This window comes from Epinephelus lanceolatus, chromosome 17 (genome assembly GCF_041903045.1).
Source record: "Epinephelus lanceolatus isolate andai-2023 chromosome 17, ASM4190304v1, whole genome shotgun sequence".
In the NCBI taxonomy this organism is placed as follows: domain Eukaryota; kingdom Metazoa; phylum Chordata; class Actinopteri; order Perciformes; family Serranidae; genus Epinephelus; species Epinephelus lanceolatus.
Window position 1 is genome coordinate 16,212,359 of NC_135750.1, and position 22,536 is coordinate 16,234,894.

A 22,536-nucleotide genomic window follows, 5' to 3' on the forward strand; every position below is an offset into this window, starting at 1 on the left:
TGTTGGTGGTCCTCTAGTAAGATCAAAATACTAACACAGTAGTGTATCTGCCTTTTTCTAAACCTATGGAGCAACTTGGCATAAAGCATATGCAGTGGTTCCAGCTGTTCTACATTCCTCATTATACTTTGCCCAGGAAGACAGTTTTGGTCCCTTTGTGTAATGTGCCGTAATAATTCAATTGGAAAAATACCTGTCTTATTAATAACATTCTCCCATCAAGACGTTTATCGCTTACTTCTGCCCTAGCTGCAGAGCTCCCATTAGTCATCCACAGCCCATTAGTAAACACACATACACACATATTTCCAGGGAAGTTTTACATAAGCTGACCATTTTCAAGTATCTTTTCTTTTTCTTTTTCTCTACATTGACAACTGAGAAGCAGCAGCCTGCTGTTCTTTTCCGTAAGAGGCTTGGCAGGTGGAACCACACAGAGCCACCCTGCAGTCTGGATAAATGTCCTCTGGTTTCGGCTGCCCAGCTCTATAAAGCCACAGAGATCAAAGGCCGCTTCAGCGTCCAGCATGGCCACCCTGAGCCTCCAGTCCAGATTCCTGCTTGGATTAGTTCAGGTTGCGGGCTTCAGCACCAAGAGAGAGCACTGTGACATGGTAGAAAAACAGAGTACACTTGAGTTGTATCAGAACGCTCAGCAAGTCTTTGGACAAAGACATACGTCATGGGGTGTATATTTTGATTCTGGTGAGACTGAACCAACTGTATGTGTGAATGAGCTACAGTTACCTGTAGAGACCTAATGGAAGCCTAATGTGTTACGTAGGCTGTCATCTTTGCTCCGCTCTCCTCCCACCACGGGTTATTGCACCTACATTACAAAGGTTTACCATGTTAAATGATCCTGGAATGATTGATATATGGAAAACACTCCTCCAGTCTTCAGCCGGTTAGAACCAGTTAAAACCATGTCGACTAGGAAATGGAAGTAACACACTGGCACAGAATCAAGAGTCAATGGAGGCACTGTGTGCAAGAGGCTTATCACATGATGCAGTTGCGTTACAACAGATTAACATCACAAGAGGACTGATTATAGAGTTCAGCTTTTAGCACTACTGGGAGCATGGCTAGGTCTGTCTTGATGGGTCCATCCTTTTGGTTCATCCTGAAAAACCTGAACAAATACTGGATTCATTTACATAAGTCAAGACCACGAGTGAAAGCCAGGTTCATGTTAAAGCAACCCAGTGGTTTGTAATTTCATTTCATTGTTGTATTTCTGACAAGTATCATGACATTCCCATGACTAGCACAATTGCATATCACAGACAGGGAGTGATAGTTATCAGAAAGAACTGAACCAACCAAAGATACGAAGCATGGTGGCGATACAGTTGTACTCCATGAAGTCAGCCCAGGCCACAGACTGCAGTCAACTTGTTGTGATCTTGGCCTGAAAGTAGACAATGCAGAGCAACATACACTTTTTGTATTAGCTAATACCTTCAGCATTATGTTTAATATACTTAATGATATGAAGCAAGTCGTGTACATAAATATTGTGCTGGTCAATATTGACCGGAGCAGGAATGGAAAGGCTTCTTCTTCAAACAGGAAAATCCAAATTAACCAGTTTCTATCCAAACAGTTTTATATGTTGTCCTTTTCTGACTCATACACACATTCACACATTAAGGAATTTTCCCACCTCAGAAAGAACAAAATTCCACTGGTTCTTGTAGTTTTTTTCCTTTGTTTTGATGTGGTTTGGTTTCGCCCTTTAAGAAAATCATTATTAGTTGCAGCCATTTGATGTAAGCTTGTCACCCACTGCTCACCAGTTCCACATGCAGTATGTAAACAACATTTCAGTCTACAAAGCCATGGTAGCAGATCTCTGAGGCTGTATTCCAGTCACACATTACAAGGCCATAAATCATGGTGGTAAGATGACAATAAAATATTAAATCTTACCAGTGTTGAAGTGCAGTGAAGCCTGAGACATCAGTGTAATATGAGAAACGCATGGTTTCCCACTATGTGCATGTGCGAGCTTTGATGGTGCAGATTTGTTAAAGGGAACAAATGTTTTCCATCAGCTGCTGTTGGGGTTTGGTGGGACAAAAAGACACAATAACATCAATCCAATTGAGAAACTGTGCACCTGTTAGGATGTAGAAAAATTATCATGAAGGACAGACCATCATTTGCAACAGCTCTGAAGCCTATGGAGCTTCCTCATCAATTTTTAAACACACACAGTTCCCACAAATAAGAAACTAATACCATTCATGAAACGGACAATTAAAAACAGAAGTCGTCATCTCAAGAGCTTTAATCATACATAGAAATTTAGTTCAACAGTACCATTCATTTAGAATGTTTTAGCAGTATGTATATTTAGTGTAAAGAGCATTACGTTTTTTTTCCTTTTTCTGATGAGGAATATCCACAAGGATGATAGAAGCTTTCAGAAATACACCAGAGAGAGAGAGAGAAGAGAGCAGAGAAGAGACTGAGTACATGACTAAGTTGTAACACCTCAGACTACATTTTTAAACACCTCAAAAGGCGACATTTATCTGTGGTTTATGTACCAGTGTCCATCCTCCTTTAAGCTTTTTTTCCTTTTCGTTATAACTGAAGAGCAGCGGAGCCTTGAATGCTTTTAGAAACTAAAATAACTGTGGCGTGAGCTCGCTTTGATCAATGCCCTATAACGGAGGAACTCCAAAGCAGTCTTTTGTGACACCTCTTGTTGACCTAATCAAAGCTGTGTTAAGCTTGGGGCCGTGGTGACTTGTTGACACTGCTGCGGAGACAAAGGGGGGTGGGGTGAGCCGGTGTGGAGTACATTACTGCAATCAAGTGTCATATTATAGGCATGAAAAGAATCGACCACATCCATCTATCAAGCTCGTCCATTTCTCTAGCCATACATCCATCCATTGATCCAAACATCCAACCTATCGGAAAACACCACCATGAAACATACTTTATGTGCTGTTTGTGCTATCTTAGAAGCGCCACAACATCAATTCCAACCAGCTAAAGTCCCAAGCAAAGAAAAAAAAAACATCATGTACAAGACAGAATGTGGAACAGATAATTGGCCTACAAATCCCAGAAGCGATTATTTTTGAGTCCATCCATTCCTTTTAAGAGTAGTTAAGCAACGCCACGTGTGGATTTGGCAGGCGGCAAGCTTCACTGAGGGTGAGCCGCCGTCTTGTTTCTTGCCCCTCGAAAACTTTTGAAGCTGCTTCTTTTGTGGAGTTGGTAAAGAGTAAGAAACTTGACTTCCAGAGCTGGTAATGATGGAAGCTGCTGTTGCGGTAGCGTCGTGGCATTCAGTGGGCGCGCTCTCGCGCAAAGACAGAGACTGTGTGTTGCGTTAAGGCTGGGAGGGAGGCTGCTGTGCTGCTGCTGCGTGCTGCGACATAGCTGCCGGGGAGGACATGGACTGGACCATGGGCTGAGCTGGTGGGGGTAGCGGAGGCTGAGCCTGCTGGGCCCCTGAGTGCGTGTTGGGGGAGGGTGGGGGCGTTGGACGTTTGAATTTGTCGGGGCTGGCGCTTCTTCTTGGTGAGGGCCTCTGTTTGAGAGAAAGAAAAAAAATCAATAAAATTGCTTCATCTTGTATAACACGACTACACAGCACAGTTTCTGTTTCGTTTTAGGCAGATACAGTAAGAAGGTAAGTTTGAATAACAGTGTGTATAAAAGAGGTGGTTGTAGCAGTTACTTTTGATCAACAGTGTTTCCAGGCTTAAAAACCACTGAAGGAAAATAAGATTGTGAGTGTGGAGGTTACTGTACTTGTCTTAGTCATGGTTCTCCCACTGAGCCAGTGGTCATGACCTGACAACAGTAATTCCAGTCAGAGGAATGGAAAGAGAAAAGAAAAAAGGGGGTTTAGAGAAAAATTAATCTGTCTGAGGTTCTGATCTCCCACATGGAGTTCTTTCTTCGTTTAACTCCTGGGTGGGCCGAGTGGTGATGGGAGAGATGTGGTCTGTACCATCCACATTCATCAAGAGAAATGAGTGGATGTAACATACCAGAGAGGGAGGAAGAAGGAGATGGGGGCAGGGCTATATAACAGCACACTTCAGTGGGAAGAGGTCTAAGTATGGAAGGAACAGGCTGCATTTGAAGGGATTAAAACAGAATTATTTAATCAGTAAATAAATTCCTTCAGCTGCCTATAAAATGATTTAACATCATGCTTTGAACTTCAACCTTATAAGGTGGTCGACTAAATCAGGTGTCACCCTGAACCTCTTCCCCAAAACGTGCCAACATTATGACAGCAAGACAGTTCCTAATAGGTCATATATCTTGGGGATGCACCAACTGAACACTGGTATCGGCTGACATTCTTCTTGATGACAGCCACTGGCTTATCTGCAAATAAGATGACATTCACAAATGCAGCAGCCGATGTTTTCTGTTGGGTCAAATCAATTTTACGCAGGCGAAAAAGCAGGGCTTGAAACTATTGGCGTCCCGCTGACCTAGAGACAATAGAAAACATGATGTGTTCAAATGTAATCCTGTAAAATTCAGTTTTTGGTGAGACTCCGGAATAAGTTAAGTTATTTGAAGGAAAGATTTGTTGATGTTTTCACAGCAATATAAAACAGATATTAGAGGGGGGATGTTGATTTGGTAAGTAGGCTTTTGAAGCGGTTTTAAAAAACAAAACAAAATCTGTTCCTTATGTGAAAGGTTATATTAAAGGCTGTTTCATAAATTTGTATGGTTGTATTTGTGCTCATTCAAAGACAGTGGAATGGAGGGTTGTATGAATTTAAAATGATTTTTTTTTTACAATGAAGATTTCTTCGTTTTCCAGACACAAAAGGGGCAATAACAACAAAAAATCATCAGTATGAAACACTGGTGTCAGTATTTGCCCAAAATCTCCCCATCGGTGCACCCCTAGTAAACATTTGAATGTGTAATACATTTAACAAAGTACATTACTGATGAACAAAAGAACTCCATAAGGTCCTGCTGGTAAAAAACTGTAACATCTTAGCATGAGGTCAAAGAAGTAGTCAGAGATGTCAGTTTCAGTTGAGAGGTCACAGTGACCTGAGTCGTACCAGACTGGCAGTGTTCCCATCAGTAATACAGATATTTCAAAACTCGAGTGTTCCAGCACTGCAGGTAAAAATAAGAGCTGTGCCAATGAGGACATGTCTCCTACATTCGTTTATAATCCCTCTTTAAACTGGTTTAAACCCAACAGAAACCCCTCTGAATAACAGAGCCTGTTCCTAGAAGTGATATTATTCCAAAACAAAGTACCTGGTATGTGAACAACATATGACACAAGAACAAAATAATCCAAAACAACTGGTACATCAGCCGTGAAGTACAGACAACGTGTCAGCTCAGCCATTCATCAAGCTGAACAGTGGTGACAGTTGTGTATCCTCTTCTTAGAGATTTCTGGGAGGTGGAACGTTACAACTGAGCCAAGGAGGTGGCTGAACTTCATCTGTACATGACTTGTGTTAAGGGAAAAAAAATGCATGGAGACACTTATTTACAAGCCCTGACCATCCAGCTAGCAAGCAACTGACCACAATTTACACCCTGTAACTCCTATACCACAGTGACTGATCATGGAAATACAGGATGTCACTTTGTCCTGAGAGTACGGTTGATTGGCACATATTTTTGTATATGTGATACGGCTTTTTCTTATGCAGTAATAATTTCGCAATTATACATGAAGGAGTGTGGTGACCCATTTAAATCCAAAACCAAAACAAAGTCCTCAAACTAGTGAGTGTGACCGACTTCACAGCCCTGCTGACGCGTACTGTCGCCATAACACACAACAACAATTACCATTGTTTGTCCTAGTCAAATAACCACGGCTAAGAGTTCAATGTTCATTCTATGTCTATTGTCAGAACATTCATGCTTAAATTACTCCTTATGGGTTTCTTTCATAAAACCATCTAAACAGTAGCAATATATTCAGAAAGTTTACAAGAAAAACCCCCCAATATTAACACACATACTTGAGGTCATGCTGACTCATACAACCTTGTTGTGTCACAACTGATGTAGGTGTCAGTCATAACGGAAACTAAAAGCATATTAGTTGGTTCAGAGAAAGGCTTTAATGGATGATAACCCTGGTATAAAATCTTAATAAAAGTATAAAAGATAAGTTAATAAAGAAATATACTTGACGCAGATAAAGTGGGTTGATTCATTTATCGCTGTTATTGAAAAGATAACAGCACGGCCAACTTAACCTTCGGACATTTATGGAGACATGTTATGTTCTCCTGGTATCACTGACAATTACGTAAGCGCAGGTTTATATGTGTGTCGTACCGACAATATCGGAGTGATGTCTGAGCCAATTTCCGTTTGCAGGTTTAAGTTATGTAAATGTTCACACCTATACTCGGTGAACAATGTAGGACTCGTAACCCTTTTTTACAGTTTGCTGATATACATAAAAAGAACTAGAACGTACAGAGTCCGAAAGATATCGATGTAAACACCTTTAGATTACAACTTAAAGACAGCAGGTAACGTCATAGTCATCATTTCATGTCAAATCCACTGTGCTGAGGTACGGAAATACAACTGTATTAGCAAACAACACCAGCCTGGACATTGAAACAAAGGAAAAGACAGTTCATGTGCTCTGGTGGCATGCCAACGGAAGTAAGCAATGCAACTGCAAAAATATTATCTTAACAAAAGATTCCTTTTACTTCACATACTTAAGATAAAATGATCAAGTATTTCTTCTGCTCTGTGGAAACATCTAACAGCTGCTGACTTCACATTTTTAGCTCAATATCATTATTATAATTTCTGTCCAGCCCACTCCCTTTTTTCCTGTCCTGTCCAGGGTTGGAAATGAGCACCAGCCACCAGCCAAATGCTGATAAAATATGCAAGTGGCTGCTACATTTGGTTCACTCACCAGCCAAAATGCAATGGTAATCTTCTGAGTGGCTGATAGATACTAGAATCCACCAGCCACGGTGGCAGGTGGACAAAAAAAGTTAATTTCCAGCCCTGGTCCTGTCCAAGTCATGGGATGAGGAGCGAAACTGACCCACAGGATTCCAGAAAAAATGTCAGCCTCTAGTGTAAAGACTATACCGACACGTGCAAAGAGCCTAAATTACACTCCTAAATGTGCCTGTGGTGATGATTATAATCTAACTTCTTAGCATTAAGTGTATTCATCATTTCTAGTAAGCAGTTTACTTTATATCATAAAATGCGAGCAATTCTGCGAATAAATTATTATTGTCGATTACTTACTGAGCAACTAGAATTTTGATTGGAATTCCTAACTCTTTGATCTACATGGTTGCAAACTCCCAACAACTACAACAAACTCAGCAAAATCTCAGCAAAAAATGAAAAAAACTTTTGTGAGATGTCTGCTTTAGAAGGTGAGGGTGGATGTTACTTACCGCTACGGCGTGAGAGGAGCTTCCGTGGACGTGCAGGGCGGGGGTGTTGTAGTGGGAGATGGCAGCTCTGGACAGTGTAGCGGGAGGAGTGAAGCCAACTGTGTGGCTGCCATATGAGAGACCTGTGACAAACACAGGAAAACAAACATGAAGAGAAATTTGCACAGACTGTATGTACTTTAGGTCCAAGTCTTAATATTGAACGATTAATTCAATTCTGCTTATTCAGATTGACAATGCTGCTATTTCTCTCCTTAAAACCAGTTCTAGGATTACTCAAGGCCTAGCATGATAGGTAAAAGCAAGTTGCACCTGGCTGACAACACAGAGAAACAGAAGTGCTCGGCCATGTGAGGACAATCTTATCACTATGCAAACATTTAGGCTGTAATCTGATATCCTGCTGAATCACACCAAACATGACCAAGCAGACCTGGAGTGGCTGTGGTATGTCAAAAATACATACTTTCCTTATCTTACTTAAAATGCTTTTTATCAGATTGTTTTGGTGCGAGTTGCAGAGCGTTGGAGATAGGGGCTGTAGAGATGTCTGGCTTCACTTGAATATAATGGAACTAGATGGCACAGATACATTTGAAAAACTCAACAACAACGTCTTTTTCCAAGACCATGACCTGGTTTCTAAAGATAATCCACAGACCTTGTTGTGAGCAACTTCATGTAAGAACTATTTTATTTCTACCGAACTACACTTGCCAACTGTGTCACTATGCAAAAAGAAGCGTGCATCTACTGCTAGCTCACCTAGCACCACTGAGCTAGCTAAGGTTAGGACCCTACAATACCAGAGTGACGACACTTCCATTGACTGTGGTATGCTGAAGTTAAGCCTCGCGCGCCCTCTAGTGAGGCATGAGGGCATTACCTTTCCGACCAGAAAACCCATTCACTTACAGTATGTCTGACGCACACTTGCTTGTAAGTTGATTAAACGGCCTTGTTTTTACTTTTAGGTGTCTTGGTCGTATTAAGTCATGCTTATAATTTGTTTATTTCAAAATGTAGAGAGTAACATTATGGTAGACAACTGTTTTTTTGTTGGTGTTTTTTTTACCTGTAAACGGGTCATCGATGCTCCTATTATGGTAGACTATGCTTTTACGTTTGCTTGACTTTGGAAACGCACAAGAATTCCTGGTCGGCAGCAATGCAGCAATACTGAAGTTCAGTCAGTCCTTGGTCGGATATGCAACGCGCTATCCCGCCACTAGAGGGCACGTGACCAACTTTCCGCTTGATCAGTGTGCGTTGCTACTCTAGCCTTTTGTCCCTGAGTAGATGCGCTTATCCGTCTGTGCAGTGATTTGGTTGGAGGGTGTAATTCGGTAGAGAGAAAATATTTCCTCCATGAAACTGCTCACAACAAGTGCTGTGGATTATTCTGAAGAACTGGGACATGATATCTGGAAAGAGACATTGCTGTTGAGTTATTCAAATACTTTTTTTTTTTTTTTAGCACTTTGAGCACCACAAGCTGAGTGTCATCTAGGTCCATTACACTGAAGAGAAGGCAGACATCTCTACAGCTGATTTCTCCAACACTCGACAACTCACACCAAAATCTAGATTGATAAATACCGCTACAGGTAAGAGAATCTGTATTTTTGATTTTCGGGTGAACTATCCCTTTAAATACTGGTGCAGTTTGTAGGACTGGCATTTTGGTTTTCCAAAAAAATGCCAAATATATACATTTTAATGTGCTTTTCCCTCATTAGTTTATTTTCCTGCACTTTTCTTGCTCTCACAAACATTTACTCACTCAGTACTTTTAAACTTTTAACATCTCATTATCAACTGTATTGAAATAAACAAAAGAGAAGATAAATTATTCCTTGTGAATCTTTTTTCATGGAACTTCCTGAATATCTAATAAACCTAAAACAAGTGTTGTTTCTGTTAATTACTTTGGTATTCAATAATTCAGTAGCTAACTCTAGTTAAAACAAAATCATTTTTCTTTCATGAATCTTAATCAGAGAAATGAATTTGGCAGGCAAGCATTCGTTATGCAAGCATGATTTTACGACTCTTCTAATTTCCACAGAAACGAGGGCTGCAGATGTTGTCAGATGTGTCGTGGAAGAGAGCAAGAAGTGGATTTTAATGGACACAGAATGAGGGCAAACATTTTTATGTAACTGCCATCGAAACCAGGGATTTATTTATGGTTTCACTGACTTTTAAAAGACATCGACTTATCAATAGATGTTCGTTCCTTCTTCATCACGAGATATGATAGTTTTCAATGTTAAGGATATCAATTGATATCAAACGTGCTTTTTATTGTTTTGTTGGCCATTCCTGTTGAAGCAATATAACTTGATGACTGCTATATTTCCTGGACAGTGGCCATCTGAAAAGTACCTACCAGGAGATATGGGTCGGCTGGAGCTGGGGGAGGGGGTGTAGGGGATGGGGCTGGACACAGTCCTTGCTCGCAAGCCCTGTGCAGACATCTCGTTGAAGTACCTGTAAAGATGCGATTACCAGGTTATAAAAAATCAGCAGATTTTCTGTCTAAAAAAAAAAAAAAAAAAACAATCAATCCATCTATTCAAGAAGTTGGCTAGACTAAAAAAAGAGTTATATCATGACAAATGAAAATAGTTATTTCTAACCGCTTAAGATAAAATGTAAAAAGCTCTTTTATGGCTACTTAAAGTTGGTGTCTAAAGGTGCTCAATTTAGCCAAACTGCTATGTGAGAAAAACATGTTTTCAAGTCTTTAAAGATAAAGATATGTTATCTAACAGCTGAGACTGATCAAAGAAGAATCCAGTGTAGACATGTCAGGGCTTGACGCTACCTTTTTTCCCAAGGAACACATGTGCTCCTAAGTTGAAAAAGTAAGGAGCGCACAAAGAACTTTAGGGGCACAATGTAAATTGATCAAATGTGTTTTCTGTAATAAACGTGATGCAAATAGACATTTACAAGCAAAATTATTTAATGAATTTGTATACAAAATGTACAGAAAGGTAAAATCATCAAGTTTTGAAAAAGTATTGCAATTTAATTTTGTCTTTAATGTTATTATCTTATATATATTATCTTTGCAATATGATTGTCTTATATAATGTTATTACTATCCTAAAACATTCTCCAGGTCCTCTGAAACTCTGCAGGACTTAAGCCTCTTTCACACAGAGCTTTCGCGGCGCCCACCACGGGGTAGGGCGCAGAGGACAGGATTTGGACAGGCTCATTCAGGAGCTACAGCTCCATGGTGACCACTTCCAGGTCTATTTCAGACTCTTCTTTGCTATTGGACGCGCGGCTCCGAGGTGTCGTCACAACGTTGCGGTGAAATTAAAAAAATTTCAATTCGAGCGCAGGCTGGCGGCGCGCAGACGCCGCGACATGTGCCCCCCTCGCGTGCCGCTCAGCTTGGCGGCAGAGCAGTGCACTCTTGCGCCGCGGTAGCACATACACAATGAATGGGTTCGTCGGCCGAGGTCTGCGCTTTGCGCGCTCTGTGTGAAAAGGGCTTTATTTCCACCCTGCCCAGCAGCAGTACCGTGGCGAATGGTCCCTAAAGGCCTCTACACATGATCAGCTGTAAAACCGCTTTGCGCTGGCTGTCCCATTGTTTGTCTATGGAGAGGGCAACAGCGGCACCGCTACCCTTGGTGTCGCGCACCGCTCTGATTTTCCGCCCGAGCGCTGCGCTCAGAGTTGAAATTATTTGAACTACGGGGAGAACGGAGCAGGCTTCCCCGGAGATCCACCCAGTCCATCTCCTCCACACTTTGACTTAGGTTATGTCCACGCTGGGACTTATATTCATTGTGCCGACAGTGGCTTGGAAAACCGCCCATAACCGTGTCACACAAGGAAGAGGGAAGAGGGAAGGCGGCTGGAGTTCCCCCAACATTTGCGGTTAGATTATCATATTTTTTTATTGACAAAAATATAGGCTGCTTTGGCTGATTATTTCATGCGCACATGTGCCCCTAGATATTTTTTACAGTTCGCACACACCTATTTTTAGTCGCAAATGCGAGTGAAACGCTTGCACTGTGGAGCCCTGCATGTGTTTACATCAGGGGGGAAATGACACCTCGATGTGGATTGATAAATTGACTCAATTATCAACATCTTTAATATACACCTGTATCTTGAAATAGCCATGGCATGTCTGTGTCATCATTTCCGTCAAAGTGCACCTCCTTCCTAAACATTCAGCTACTAGCGGCCTAGTTCCAGTCAGATAATGGTAAGCTGCCAAGAAACAACAGGGATATTCACTGATATCATCTCATATCAGTCACAGGCTCCTAAACTGAATCAAATTGGTATCCTGTGGACTTTGTGGCATCATCACATATCACATAATTGTCCAAAGAATCAATATAGTATCATATCGTGATGCAACTTGTGATTTACATTTGTAGTTGACATAGTTTTGTTTATTTTCTTAAATTTATCATTTGTTTTTTTTGAGGACCGTACTGGTGGTTTTTAGAGTTGCTACATGTACAAATTTCCCCTGCAGTGATTAAGAGTGGCTTAATAGCCTGAAATGCGGTATTATCACCATTCATTGTTGCTTTTTTAAAGATTATTTTTCCGGATTTTTGCCTTTACTAGATAGGACAGACTTAGGTGTGAAAGGGGGAGAGACAGGGGATGACATGCAGCAATGGGCCGCAAGCTGGAAGCTGGGATGCCTGCTCAAACCACTGAGCTACTGGGTTGTTTTCACAATTTACTTAATTTATCCTGAATCAGGTGCTTTGTAAATAAGCTTCATTATTAGGCTATTTTTGGGTTTATTGGTGCTTTTTAACAACAAAGACGACACATTGCAGAACACAGAAGGGCAATGTGGCGCAATAAGGGGTGCAACGTTTTGCCAGGTGAGATGCTTTGGTTGCATTTGCTTTCACTGAGTGTGTTTACAAGGTCTTTAGTATCCCGGTTGTGATTGGGTTTTGTAAGTATCCCGTTTTTGTGTTTGTGCATGTAAACACCATATCCCGAATTCAGAAACTGGGTTATGCCCTTTTCCCGGTTTCAAGAAACCCGGTTTTGCCACGTGGAGTACTCTGATAAAAGCCGGGCAACTGGAGCATGTATACGCCTTATCCCGGTCTCTGATGGCTGCCCGTCATGTGCGCAGGCGCCAGAGTGACGCACCAGATATACAAGCAACATGGCGGCAACGAGAGCTTCCCATTTTTGGAGTGACGAAGAGACCGAATTTTGCCTGAAAATGATGAAAGAACTCAACATAACTACGTGTTTAGACGGCAGAAGACACAGAAATGTCGACCTATTCAAGTCTGTTGCGGACAAGCTACTAATGCTAAGCCCGCTAGAAGCCACAGAGGTCTCATTTTTGTTTTACTTCTAAATATAATAAATATATCACATTTCCCGCTCAATCTGTTGTAAACAAAAGACGTAAAAGACGTAACACACGCCTGCGCAGATAGGATGCAGTGATCAGAAAACGAGTTACTGGTATTTATCATGTATACAGGGATATGAATAACTGGGTTTCTCTGTGTTCCATGTAAACATCATACCCCGGATATGCTCAAAGCAGGGATAAGCCTCAAAACCGGGATACAAAAGACCTTGTAAACACAGTCAATGACACAGTACGAGCATGAGAATGAAACTGTCGGCGCTGGGTAGAGTGCTTGCCCTGGATGAAGGGAAGGCTAAAACACACAAGGAGAGAGGACGGACAGACCGGTCTGTGTGGGTTCAGCATTAGTTTCTGCCGCATTGTTGTTGTTTTTTCATTGATGTGACTGTTGGTCTTTGTGGTATTTGTCCTGCCACTCCTTCACTTTGACTGGACGGCTGGGTAAAAACGAGTGATGAGTGGCTGCAGAGTTTCACCCAAAGTTGAATATTTTTCAACTCTCGGCAACCACAAAAAATGGCGAAAATGCAGCTCTAAGTGCAGAACAGACGCTCAGCTGATGGCATCTGTAGCACAAAGTAAACATGCCGTGCTCCCATGACACGAATTAAAAACATGAACATGGTAATGTGGTGGATGCCTGCCATTCCTTGCGGTTGGCCGGTCAAAAGCACGGCATTACAATATTGCCATTATAAACAGCCCTGGTGGTTTTGCATGTTTTACGCCCTCTTGCCACTGCTGAGAGCGACAACACAGGAAAGTTGCAAACTGATTTTAGCCGTTAGAAAGTTCATGTAAATGCCCTTTCACATACAATTTCTTGTATTTCTTTTCGTTTCTTTACAATGATTCTATCATTATGGTTACAATTAAAAAAAAACCCTGTAGTGGTGCTTCAAATAACAAGCGCATACTCGGCATAAAATCTTAATAGGCCGATATAAAAAGAACACTTGACAAAACAGGCAGTAAAGTCACTGCAATAATCAATATAAAAACATAATGATAAGCTGTTTACAATACTTAATCTTGGTAGATTATCTCATATTCAGGGACATGGGGCAGTGTTTAAGTGTCTTTGTGATTGTATACTGAGCCTTAAAGCCATCACAGCAAACTCACATTGCTGTTTCGATCTCACATCGGACTGGGGAACCATCTGGGTTCCACTTGGGTGCCCGAGCTATTAGGGTAATGGCTGCCAGTAGAAAAAGGAATCGCACATTGGAGTCTGACTGTGCTGTTCGCTCAGGGAAAGAAGGCAGTCTTTGGCGTAAGTGATCCTGATAGTTTGGCTCATTTTCAGTTACATCACACTAACACAAACCTGGCAAAAAGAAACTAAAGCTACTGCTAATTATTTTGATGTCCGCCTGTATCAGCGCTGGTGTCTGAAGCAATCTTGGCAGCTACGGGCTAAATCAAAACTGGAAAAGCAACTGTTGTGTGCTGGGGCGCCTTTTGCATCCTTCCCTTTCATCTTTTCATTCTCACAGGTTCAAGCTCCCTTCATCCAATCAGCAGCTTGTGGCCAATGGAGCCAAATGCCTCTCCATTTACTAAGATGAAGTGTCTCTCTACCACCTCACTAGATTTGCTGACACATGTGATTTTGCACCCCTGTGTTAAGATGACTGTTTTGATAATCTGCCCAGCCGTGTGCCCCCTCCTCTACCTCTCGTCATCCATCTCCAGACTGGATTCACTCTCCGACAGTTGTCTGCACAGGGCCTCCCTGCGCTCCATTTCTCTCTGGAGCTTTCTCTGCAGCCGGATGTTCTCCTCCCTCATGTGTCGCTCCTCCTCGATGTACTGGGCACGCTTCTCTGTGTCTGGGAGGGGACGCGCAGAACAGATGACATCAGTTGAGATATTGTCTAGATCACATCCTGGCCACTGTGTTTCAACATTAACAATAACAACAAATACATTAATGCACAGCATGTCAAAATTGCTGCACTTGTACAAACATAAAAAAGTGACAGGGTCAATGCCAATCACTACAGACACACAACACAAGTGATGTCATGGTATTGTTTTCAGCAGCAATACTGTCTTGATACTTGACTCATCTTCTCAGAACATGAGTCAAAAGTTGGACTGACAGCTCCCTCTAGTGGCAAAAACACAGCATAGGCAAAATAATGCTGAGAGACACTCCCTGGGATGTGTCCAGACTAATCTCCATTAAGTAATGTCTCTAAGATATACTGAGCTGATTCAACACTTCTGAATGTCTGACTAACAAACAAGTGTTATTAATGTTAAGATAATGTTTGCTGCTGTACTGTAAGATCCTTCTGCTAGGTTGTCCACGCCCTGTGTGCTTTAGTAGAACACATTTTAATGTGCAAACACAGTTGATAATCCAGTGACTAACTAAATTAGAGTGAAGGTGAGAGTTTATTAAAGCAGGCCAGTGACATGTTCATCAAGAGAGAGATACTAGGAGGAGATAGCTTGTCGTTATTGTGTGTGAGTGTAAGTACCTTGTGTTACAGGCTTACAGAGACCAAATTAAACATAACACTGCCCTACTGTACATATTTGTGGAGTTATGAAAGTAAATCCAAAAGACAAACTGGGTGTACAGTTGTCTAATAATATTGGCTATAGCCACCTGCAACAACACAAGCTACAATATTAAAAAATCCGACAGCAATACTGATTGTTTCTTTCTTTAATTGCTGGATAATTTTGTGGTCTGTTTCTGATGTTCCCTAAAATCATAAATCAAGTCATGATGTCTCAAGAAGGCGAGAGCTGTGAATACATCTTTTCCTTCCATTTAATTTTCACCCGCAGACCTCTTATTGTCCTCAGACGGTTATTATCACCTCGCTGAATGACACATTTTCAATCTGAATACCATCTATATTTTTAGATTAATATTACAACTTCCTGGCAGAATTTTTCTCCTTTAAAAAAGGTATGAAAATCTAATTCAAGAGAACTGAAACCTCGATAAGATGGGCTGTTATTCACAGAGAACATCTGATGTTCTAAGTACTTTAGCGGCATAAGACTAAATACAGTTGTAACTGTTTTGAAAACTTCTTCCTGGTGCATTCGTTTTTAAAACAACCTAGTATCGTAGGATTCTCTCCCCAAGTATTATAACTGGCTACACTGTCAGCTAATAGGGGTCCTATATAAAATAAAAGAATTAAAAAAAAACAAACAAAAAAAAAAAAACAAAGAAAGTATGTGGAGATGCCATTACACAGATATTACTCCTGTGATTGTTTTATGCATTTAGAAAAAGGCAGATCTTATAAAAGTCTGAGATGCTGGAGTGCTCTTGAATGCACCATCAGGCTAACATTTCACAACAGTCCTCAAAGGCGTCCTTGAATGCATCAAGGACACTTCTTAAAATGGTACCTGCTTGCATTTCCATGCAGTATTAATGTATGTAACATATAGTACACACTGGAGCTGGTATGGTACATTACCTGTGTCTCTGATTTCTAGGTCACAACTTTCTACAGATGGACTTGGGGTGTAGCTTGCCATGTTAGTAAGAGTGCGTCCTCATGTTACATACTCATTAGATGGGCTTTCAACCAAAATAACAAACAAAATAAACCCCTTTGCCCTGTTTGAGATGCTCTGGAGTAATGGGCACACCTTTTAAAAGGAAGGCCTCTTATTAACCACTGCTCAGTTCCACTTCTTCATATACCTTTACGACCAGTGAATGAGGATGTAAACAGTGTCAGACAAGGCCAGAGCGTATCCTGTTCTTTCTGGTCTACTGAAAACAACCCCTGCCTGGGTGCAGGGTGAATTCGCCCCCCACAGCTTATCAGAAGATCAGCTCTACCAATCGCATCCTGAATCAACACTTGAGGGCATCTGCCCCTTCAGAGCCCACGCTCCCCTGGATCATGTGACAAGTTGAGAGGCCACTTACGCTGCAACTCAGTGGTGCGCAGGCTTTTCTTCAGCCTCTCCACCTCATTCTTCAGGAAACGGATATGCCGCATCATGTTCTCTGGTGAGTCTATCTCCATGGAAACGTCTCTTGGGGAGGGAGGAGCTGATACGGGCTGGTCCAACTTCTCCTGGAGGATTCTAGTTTAGAAAACAAAGACGACACACTGTGATTATAATTAATTAACAGAAATGATGGGGAGACGACAAACTCTTTGAAATAAAATCTTTGGCTGAATATTAGACAAGTCACTTGATTTCTGAAAATTAAAACTCTTTTCAACCTTTCCTCCTTTGATGCATCTTCACACAAGTTACATATACAAACACGCCCTTTAGGAGGTAATTATTCAGGATATTGTTATTTTCTCTTTTGTAAAACATTACCCTGAAAATGTGTAATAAAAAAAAAATAAAAAAAATCAGAAAGCTTCCGGTAATCAATCATTAGTAATTTTATCCTGCATCATAAGTGAAGCTGAGTCACTTGTTTGACAGGTGACAGGTGGGCATTTTGTGTGTGCCTGTAAATGTGTGTGTATCTATGAGAGGGGCGCGAATTATGCGGTGTACTTATACAAGAGGGTTATCGTGTGTTTGTGCCACCATGTTAAAAAAATGAAGGCTGTTTACTGACTAGTGCCGAAATTATTAGCCAGTTGATAGATTAGTTGATCAATAGATGATCCACAGATTAAAGATGAAAGAAACAAGATGTTGCTGAAAACAAGCTTTGACTCCAGGCAGATTCAAAAACGTCCTTCATCTCTAAGATCCTGAAATGGTTAACACATAATATGATCGCTCCGCACCTTTTCTCAGCCTCCAGTTTGTCCATGCGTTTCCACAGTCTGTTGACCAGGGCTTCTTGTTCCTGCTCTAATGTGTTCTCAAGGTCGATCTTCTCCCGTCTCAACTGGAGAATAAAAGGAAAGCAGAAGGTGATGTTCAGAGATAGAAAAACCTTGATGCTGAAAAGAATTCACAGGACAGCACACAAACACACTGTACTGAAAACCCAAGGTCTCTGCCCAGATAAGCGCTTCTTTCAGAGCTACAGTCTGTACGCCTGCTTGTGATACAGCCACTGTGATAGAAAAACATCATTACAGAACAGTCTATAAAGAGTTCTTAATTGCCAAATGATGTAAAAAGACCCCAAAGCTAAATAGGCTGCTCATGAGAGATTTTGTGGTGAAATTAAGTCACATTTTTGGGAAAAAATCACTTAATTACACCTCTGTCTGGGCAAAATTACACAAGCATCACTCAGACGTATTCATGAGTGAGCAGCAACAATGAATGCATGCATGCACATCTCCAGAAAAAAATCCTGTCATCAGAGCATGGAAACATTATGGCTTCGGCAAACACAGGTTTGACTCAGCCACAGACCAAAATGTTCTTTCCAGCTAACATTCAGTGGGAAGAATTAAGGATGGTGAAATTCTGGCATCTCGAGCTGCAACAACTGGACACACACAAGTTCAGGGATATGTTGTTCCACACTGGGTGCTTTGAAAACTTCTCACTCTCCCACAATAAGCATACCTGTTCCAGGGTGAGCTGCTTTGAGATGGTTTCATTCTCCATCTTTTTGATCTTTTTCATGAGCTTGTTAACCTGGAACTCCTGCTCCTGCTCCAAGTGCTGCTCCAACTCTGCCTTCTCATGCTGGAGCTGGGATGGAAAAGGGGAGGACAGTGCATGGCCAGAGGAAAAGAGGAGGAGGCGGATGAAACGAGAGAGATGAGAAAGAAGGGAGAGGGGAAAGAGCACAAGAAGAGCCTCGCGGTGAGTCACATAAAAACTATGCAATGGCCACAGTGAACAAACACACTGGTGTCAGATCATCACATTTAACTTACAGATAGAGAGTAAAACAAAACAGAAAGTCAATGTTACAATTCTACCAGATTCATGGTTAAACTTCCCGGAGGGGTAAACAGTGTAAAATAATGATTTGGCAACTAAAGAAACCACCACTGGCAGCTCACCAATACAAAGAAAGGGTGCGGCTCAGCACTGATTCAAAATGGGACGGCTGCATGATGAATTATATAAGCGATTACTCATTACAGGGAAAGGGATGTAAATTCATTCATTGGAAAAGGCTGGAGACGGAAAAATAACCATTTCCATTATGCTTCTAAGAGAAACAACTAGAACACCTCAAAACAAGGCAGTTTGTTTTAACTTACAATGACTACATTCATACAGTTGAGTGCTCTGAAAAGAATCAGGCCAGTAAGTTCTGCCACACCCAGTGCAGCCATTTTTCTTCCAATTAAGACACCAACAATTTTCAGAATAGTTTTGATAACGTGCCTCCCTTTAGCCAAAACAACTACCAGCTACTATATAACTCCAACCCACTGTACTGCGTGATGAGCGGCAACTACACCCTAGTCTGTGTGAAAATATGTCTGTTCTTTTTCAGGCTACGGACACCTTGCAGAGACATTTTATCCCACTTGGGTTCATTTGTCCTTCGTGCAGATGCTAGTTGTAAGCAACACCAAAACAGGGGCAATGTGCTTGTGTGTGTACATACTGTACATAATGGGAACTGTGTGAAGGTTTTTCCCTTCATTATCGCATCCATTAGGAGAAAATACTTTGAAACATCTTATCAGCTTCCTCTCTACAAACACAAACCATATTGGCACATTAGAAGATACCAGAAAGGGGGACAGTGATTGCATCGTACATCAAACAGACAGCGTATAGGTCATAAAGTGTGTTGAAAGAGGGGCATTGATTCAAATACCTGCTGAGGCACTTACACCGTTTGGCTACTCAAGTTAAGACTACAGTAAAAAGTCCATCATCAAAAGCAAAGCTGGGGTAAACGCAGGTCTGACAAAATTGTTTACAGAAGTGCTACTGCACATGAGCATTTACGTCACTCTAAAATAAATGACCATAGTTGCTCAATTCTCCCTCTATCATCACAAGAATATAACACACGTGTGTACAGAATATAAAACATATACACACTCATTACAGACCATTTGTCAGCACTAAGTCCACAGGCAGAAGGAGACACAGGTCTGTTTCATGTTACGTGAGAAGGCAAGATAACAAAAGCCCAAACAAGTCCATCTGTATGACCTTAAGCAGGGGCAGCTGAGGCATTTGCATGTGTCCCTTCCAGACTCCCACTTCTTTACACATCAACAAACCATTAGTCAGCCTACAGCTAGCCATTGAAAGTGTAAGCATGCGCGTGTGTGTGTGTGTGTGTGTGTGAGCTGTGCACTCTGCAGTTGGGAAAATAAGATGTGGAAAACAGACCGAACCAAATAACCGACAGACGGGAGGAGAGTAATTTGAGAGTCATTTAGAGTAGCTAGCAGCCGCAGTGAAGTCATCTTGAGCCTTTCCAGGCTTCAGGCAAGTACCAATACAGTTGATGATAATGCAATAGCTGCTGTGCGCTTATACATCATGTGCATACACACCCACCTAGCGAGCTCAAGCGGAGCACACTTGACACTAGTGCAGACAAAAACTTTGCATAATTGAGCATTCAGAAAACATCTCTGGAGCGCAGTGATATTTGTATGATGAGTCATGTAGTAAGAAAGAGTGAAAGTTCAAACTGATGCGAGGCTTTTCTCTGCAGTACTTTTCCTATTTTGTTCACATCACTCACTTGCATGAGTTTCCTTGACAGTTCATTGGTGAGAAATTCCTCCTCTTTCTCATAGTTGACAGCCAAGGTCTCTTTCTCCTTCTGGAGGGCCTGGATCTTCTTGAACAAGGTGTTGCTGATAAATTCTTCCTCCTGCTCTGCTCTTGCTTGCTGCGGGACAGAAACAAATGGGAGAGAGTGGCAGGGCCAAACATCAGTGAAGTAGACTCTCAGCTCTGGCACACAAACTGTTGGATGTTCACATTTTATCCTGATTAAATTGACCGACAACCCACCATGCAAATAGGCGTGCTGCAAACATACGCACCAACCAAAATATGCTGCAGTGAATGTCTGCCAACCAAAGAGGAAGCAGAATTTTCCCTAATGACTCAAGGGGTATTGCAGTAATGGGTGACTGACAGTGAGGGGAAGAGGGAAACATGGGGGCACTACAGAAATGTGTTGGGACAGCTACAACAGCTAGCATTACAGTGTGATGATACGTCTGTCCTTGTTAGCTGCAGTCTCAAATTCTCAATCCTCATTCTTCACTGACCTCAGAGCTAAATTCTGTTTTTGCAAGCTGGTAGATTTTGTCAGTTGTTCAAGAACAATGGGGGGGGGGGGGGGGGGGGGGACAATAGAAAGAAAACAGCTCGTCAAGCCTCACACATTTGCAGAGGGTGGACAGGCTGCACAGTGGCTGACTTTGCCAACATATGAGCCTGGCATTTAGCTAGCTCGCTAAGTTTGGCCTACATACTTCCCGTCTACCCAACAGATCGGTTACACATTTTTATGAAGGTGAGGCTGATTAACCGAGCATGAAGCCATGACGCATCGGTCCATGCCAGTGCTGCTGCTGGGCTATTTATTTCCACCCAGTTAACGTATCCTCGTTGGGCATAACGTGGTGACAGTGTCTAGCAGTGAGTTACCAGCTAACATCAGTCCGGTAACTTGCATCGTGACGTGCACACCTAATTTATAGCACATTATAACACAACGTTAACCGTTGAGCTAATGTTAGCCAAGATTAGCAACGCAAAACAAAACAAAGCAAACTAGCTGGCTAACGTTGTCCCTGCCCAACCGCCTAGCAACCGTTAGCCTGCTGGCTAAATTAGCAACTACCCAACTAGCTAATGTTAGTGGAGCTAGCAAAACACCAGCATGCTGTGCTCAAATATATATAACACTGCCATGTAACACATTAAATGTGTCAACACTGGCTGTGTAGCAGCAAACAAACAACACTAGCCACAGCCAACTTAGTGACAAACGCTATTTATTAAGGATAGCATCTAGCTAGCTGGGTAGCTAGTTAGCTAGCTAACGTTACTCACAATGGTGACGCTAGCTTTGCGGAGGTCCCGATTCTCCTCCTGCAGGGCTTTGCACTTGAGTTTGAACGTCTCCAGCTCAATTTTCAGAACTTTATTCTCTTGCTGTAAGGAGGCCAGGCGGTTCGTCAGCTCCTCCAGACGAAACTGTGAAATGACTATGCTCGGTTTGCCCGAATTTGAAGCGGAGGACGACATCGGGGTGGCCGAGCTGCTCCCAGCTCCGTCAGTGTCGCTCTCGCTTGCGCTGTCGGCCATGGCTGTGCGACAGTGTGGAGTAGGGAAGAGGACGGCAGCTGCAGCGTTTGAGGAGCGCAGACAGCAGAATAATGGTACACCGTGTGACCTTGCTCACGCGTGTCGACATAGCGCCACCGTCAGGATGTCTCCAGTACCGCACGATGCATCCTTGAAAGATGAAACAGGAGCCCTTGATGCACCTTTACCAACCATGCAAACCTGGCAACATTGCCCCAGACACTAAAGCACATTTTAAACTGAATTATAAGAGTCTTTAAGTGTGGCATGCATCATTACAACTCTTTATACCCTTCTTTAAGCGGAGCAAAATTTACACTGGACACCCCCAAATACATTTGTCAATCAAAGCACCAGCACCACAAAATGGGGCTCAACAGGGACCCACAGATCATGTTTGCCCCGGGCCCAAAGGAGGGCTAATGTTGTCATGACTCCATGGCCACAAAGGATGATGTGGGAAGATTTGCTATATATAATAAATAATCAGTGGGTGGCAGAGCATTTCTCTGTGTTCTACCTCTA

General features: G+C 42.0%; 1 protein-coding gene across 1 annotated transcript; it reads right to left on the reverse strand.

Annotated features, from left to right (window-relative positions):
• Positions 1 to 2,278: 2,278 nt before the first annotated feature.
• LOC117248698 (coiled-coil domain-containing protein 6-like) lies at positions 2,279 to 22,083 on the reverse strand. The gene is made up of 9 exons (XM_033613918.2): positions 21,757 to 22,083; positions 20,429 to 20,578; positions 18,322 to 18,450; positions 17,583 to 17,686; positions 16,751 to 16,911; positions 14,510 to 14,666; positions 9,823 to 9,923; positions 7,431 to 7,552; positions 2,279 to 3,556 (listed from the first exon to the last, which is right to left on the reverse strand). Exons 1-9 carry the CDS (start codon positions 22,009 to 22,011, stop codon positions 3,356 to 3,358), a joined length of 1,380 nt encoding a protein of 459 aa, XP_033469809.1. The 5' UTR covers positions 22,012 to 22,083; the 3' UTR covers positions 2,279 to 3,355.
• Between the last annotated feature and the right edge of the window lie 453 nt (positions 22,084 to 22,536).